The sequence below is a fragment of the Enhydra lutris genome, unplaced genomic scaffold (genome assembly GCF_002288905.1).
Source record: "Enhydra lutris kenyoni isolate GAN:26980312 unplaced genomic scaffold, ASM228890v2 scaffoldscaffold17, whole genome shotgun sequence".
Lineage (NCBI taxonomy): Eukaryota > Metazoa > Chordata > Mammalia > Carnivora > Mustelidae > Enhydra > Enhydra lutris.
In genome coordinates, this window is record NW_019154101.1 from 6,405,043 (window position 1) to 6,409,808 (window position 4,766).

At 53.4% G+C, this 4,766-nt stretch overlaps 1 protein-coding gene across 1 annotated transcript in view; it reads right to left on the reverse strand.

Annotated features, from left to right (window-relative positions):
• The window catches only part of LOC111147844 (guanylate cyclase activator 1A), a 6,928-nt gene extending 5,013 nt beyond the window's left edge, over positions 1-1,915 (reverse strand). Inside the window, exon 1 of the mRNA XM_022504096.1 lies at positions 1,532-1,915. Coding sequence (XP_022359804.1) covers positions 1,532-1,732 — 201 coding nt within the window. The 5' untranslated portion in view covers positions 1,733-1,915. The remainder of the gene's footprint in view (positions 1-1,531) is intronic.
• Positions 1,916-4,766: the final 2,851 nt, after the last annotated feature.

Here is a 4,766-nt window from a genome sequence, read left to right on the forward strand (position 1 = left end):
AATAAATAAATAAAATCTTTAAAAAAAAAAAAAAAGAAAGTCAGGTCTGGGACAGAGGGGGCGATGCTTGCAAATACAGGGTTGGAGGGTTGTCCCTCCCTAGTGTCATCCATGTGATTTTAGGGGGTCCTCCTGGAGATATGTCTTGTTCCCAAGGGTTTCCTTAGCAGGTGAGAAGCTGAGATACTCCTGTGTGTTTGAGTGTAAGGCGTTGAGGCTCAACCATTACTTTCCTCCCTCCTGTTCAGGAATTACTCCTTCTTGTGGGGAGCACTTGGGGGGCCCAGCAAGCTGAGGCCATCCCTTCTGGGCTCATGCCATGGGCTGCAGAACTCTGCTCCCAGCAACCCCTCCAGGAAAGCCTATGGGCTCCAGGATGCTGCCCTTGAGCTTGGGACTCAACACCCATAATCTGCTTTGGCCCCTTGACCTTAAATATTAGTGAGTTTTAAATAGCCTCTGAGCCCTAGCTGTCCTTAGAAGCCCTGCCCACAATGGTATTTGAACCCTCTGGGCGGTGGGGGGCCGAGAAAGCTCTGGGCAGCGTGTCCCCAGCTTGAAGAGGACACGTGGGAGAGCTTCGGCACATCCTGGGTGGGGCCCAACGGGGTGGGGAGACCAGGGGTCCTTCTACCACGACATCTTGACTGAATTGCTCCAAACCAATGAAAGATTTGCTCTGGAAACTAACAAGCATCTTAACTCATGCTCTCAACATCCGAGAAAGATGAGGGTATTGAGCTAAGGATGCGTGGGAGAGGGGCTGGGTGCACGGCCACCCAGCTGATGAAAACCAAGGGCCCTAACTCACTGTGCCCAGCCCCCCTGGATGCCCCCCTCTAGCTGACAGGAAGTCCTCATCCCATGTCCCGCTGATGACTCAGGGACAATACCATTTGACTACCGTGCAGACCTTCAGACCCACTCAAGAGAAGGTGAGCTGAGGTCACTGGGCACTTTGGAGACGGGCGTAGCCTGGATGTCCCGGTGGCCATGCAGCCTGGTCTGTCCCCAGAGCATCAGGGACGGCTCATGTAACATGGGCCTGCCTGTGCCAGGCCAGCGGGGGCCGGAGGCTTATCACCCTGCTCTCTCCTCTCTGCTCCCCTTCCTCTTGGAACCTCTAAGGGTCTGGGCAAAAGCGCCAGGTATGGCCCCCAGCACTTAGTAAGTGCTCGACCACTGTCTTGTAAGTGTTCACACCCGTTTTGGAGTAAACCGAGACATGTGTGTGGACGAGGCAGAGGAAGTCATTAGATTGGGCCTCCTGACACCCTAACCTGTGGACCCCTCTGTTCTTGCCTGGAAGGTGAGGGTGCAGACGGGGTCTGGTTCCTTTCTGAACCCCCAGTGCCTGACTCACAGTAGGTGCTCAATGAACGTGAGATCCGTTGACCCCCTAACAGGACCCCATATACACCAACAGGCCTGCCCCCTCCTCCAGCAGACGCCATGTTCTGGCCCCTGCACCCCCCACCTCAGCCCCGCACTGGCCGGGCCTCCAGCGCCCCCCACCCAGGCCTCCGCTCACTTTGTTGAAGTCAAAGGTCTCAAACATCTGCTCCACATACTGGCTGGCCGACGGGCTCAGGTTCTTGAGACCGAAGAACTGGCGGAACTCGTAGAGGGTAAGCTGGCCGGAGGGGCACTCAGTCATGAACTTCTTGTACCACTGGTGGCACTCGGTGCTGCTCAGCTCCTCCACGGACTTCCCATCCATTACATTGCCCATCTCCCAGGCCTGTGGGGGGTCTGTGCCCCAGGTGGCTGGATCCTGTTCCCCGAGATCACTGCAACAGGGCGGCTGGGCTCTCTAACCCTGGGCCCTCCTTGATCAGAGGCCGGAGGCCTCCCGAGCTGAGCAAAGAGGGTCTGATGAATCAGACAGTGCAGGAAAATGTCAGGAGGAGGTGAGCAGAGGGACAAAGGTAACGGGGGGCTGTGCAGTCCCACGACCAAATCCAGAAGATGCCTGAGAACTGGCCTTAAGTCCCCACTAAACCCTCGCAGCCAATAGGGTAGAAAAGAGGAGTGAAAATAGAACAGAGCTTAGGGAAGCAGAGGCCCAGGATTACGGCCTTGAGCTGATAGGTGAGAGGATGTTCTTACCCATTTTGCAATCTCCTTATCCCTTCTTACCAGGGCAGAATGGGTGGCCATCCAGTGGCTATTCTGATCCCATTACCTCCATTCTCCTCTCCTGCTTTGAGTGGGTTCTCAATGTTTTTGGTTCCTGCCCTCAGACATGGAATTGAGGTACACGTGAGATAGAGCTGGTTCCTTTTCCACAGCTGGGCCAACTGTGGGCTCCTGACAGGACTGCTATGTACAGTTATCCAGGCTGTGCACTGCACTTGGGCAGCACAATTAAGGGCTTCCGGTCACATCATGGATAGTTAATATACAAGAACACCTGAGTGATGCAGAGTTTGTGGGCTTCCAAGATGAGTCCTGAGCAGCCAGGGGGAGCCTCCTCCAACATAACACTGTATAAGTAGACATGGCCTTGTATATACACACACACACACTCACTGGTCCTCTTCTGACCACACTCTTACATTCCCAGAGACTCATCCCCGGAGGCTTGAATTTAACCTTCCATTTGATCCACACTTGATACTTTCCCCTCCCAGGGCATGGGGATGGGGAACATTGACTGTGTGCCTAGTGGCCTGAGGGATGTGTGTGTGTGTGTGTGTGTGTGTGTGTGTGAGGGCGCCAGCACACAGGTGCATGGTGAGCTGCTACTACTCATCCCAGAAATGTCCCAGGCCAAGAATAGGGCCTGTCCAGGATGAGGGTTGTCCCTGTCACACAACACTGTCGTGTTCATGATATCTGGAACTAGAAGGAAGCAGCCAACTCGTTAACAAGGCACAAACCTGAGTCATGACATCACCAGTGAAATTTTAATCTTTGCTTTTTAAAAATTATCTGGGGCACCTGGGTGGCTCAGTCGTTAAGCCTCTGCCTTCCACTTAGGTCATGATCCCAGGGTCCTAGGACTGAGCCCTGTATCGGGCTCCCTGCCCAACGGGGAGCCTGCTTCTTCCTCTCCCTCTGCCTCTGCCCTGTGCCTCTCTCTGTCAAATAAATAAAATATTTTTAAAAAATAAATAATAAATAAAAATTATCCATATTTTTAAGTGGTTTATAACGAACTCATATTACTCATAAGAAGAGATGAGAGCTGTTTTAGAAAAAGAAACTGAATAGGACTGCTTTGCCTCTCCTCTGCCCAAAGTGATGAACACAGGGCGCCCTAGGCCGGGGTTGGTGGGGGGACACTCCTCCAGTGAACTCTGGGGGCCCAGGCTGGCATCCTTGTCCTTGGAGTCCTCTCAGCTTCGGGGTTTGGGGTGAAGGGCTCAGGAATGAGGGGACAATCATCTTTCCACCACTCCCTATTCACATCGTCCCCCCACCCTTCCTGTGTGAGCACAAACACACCCTCCTCTGTGAATCTCCGCGGAATTTGTTTTTCTCACCTCAGCCCACTCTTTGCTTATGTGTTATGTTAGCTTTCTACGCTGCTTCAACATTACCACAAAGTCAGTGGCTGCTAACTCTACACATTATCCCACGGTTGCTGGGGGCCAGGAGTCCGGACATAGTTTCCTTGGGTCCTCTGTCCCGTGTCTCGAAGGGCTGGGATCAAGGTGTCATCTGGGCTGTGTCTGCGTCTGGAGGCTTGACTGGGGAAGAATCCACTTCCCCCTCATTCATGTGCTTGGGAGAATTCATTTCCTGGCTCTCGGACTGAGGGCTCCGGCTTCGTGCTAGATATTGTCTGGAGGCCACTCTCAGGTCCTAGAGGCTGCCTGCGATTTCTAGAAGCTGTCCAAAGTTCCTTGTTCCATGGGCTCCCCATTGTGGCTCCTTATTTCATAAAGCAGCAAGGACACTCTCTCTCCAATCTGCTACAGGGGAAGCTTACGTAGGGTAGCTACTCAAGGCGATGCCATCCCATTACCTTTGGCACATTCTGTGGGTGAGCTGCGAGTCATGGGTCTCCCCCCTGCCAAAGCAGGACGACTGTGGCAAGGCAGAAAGAGCAGGAGATGGAAGTCATGGGGGTCACCTTCACATCTATGACAATGTCCACACTTCTATAACATATATAATGTTCATTTATTTCTTGGATTATAAGCAGCTATGTATTGTCAGCCTGTCCTCAGGAACTTGGGGCAGAGGCCACTGCTCCGGACCTAGTACCTGAATTCCACATGGTCGTGTTGCTGGTTGTCCCGTTGGCCCCCTCCCCACTCATTCTTCAGCTTTCTCTGTGTGCTCTGAGCTCCCGGAGGCTGACCCCTGCAGACTCATTCACTCGGGCTCCCCTGCCCTCTGGCTCCCGGCGGTTCATGCCTGGGAAGCTGTGGAAGGAGACCGGCTGGTAGTAGGAGAGTGGTGGTTTGACTGGTTTCTCTATCTTCAACCACAGCTCCTAGGAACATTCTCCCTGGGCTCCTGTGGCAAAGCCACCTCCCTTTACCACTCAGGCTTGGAAGCAAGATGGGCTGCCCTCTGTGGCCACTCTCTGGGCGTGTCACCTGTCCTTCAGCGATGCCCCCTTCTCTGCAAACACTCCCCTCCTTAAACACTCTGACTCAGAAACTCAGAAAGTTATCTTTCTAAGGGTAACGCCTGACCGACAGGGGCCTGAGCACAGTAAATGTTGTGAACGCACGCGTGCTTGATTAAAGGAAGAATTCAAGAAGGCTGGAGCAGGACGGAGCCTCCATCCAGTGTCTCCTGTGTTCAGG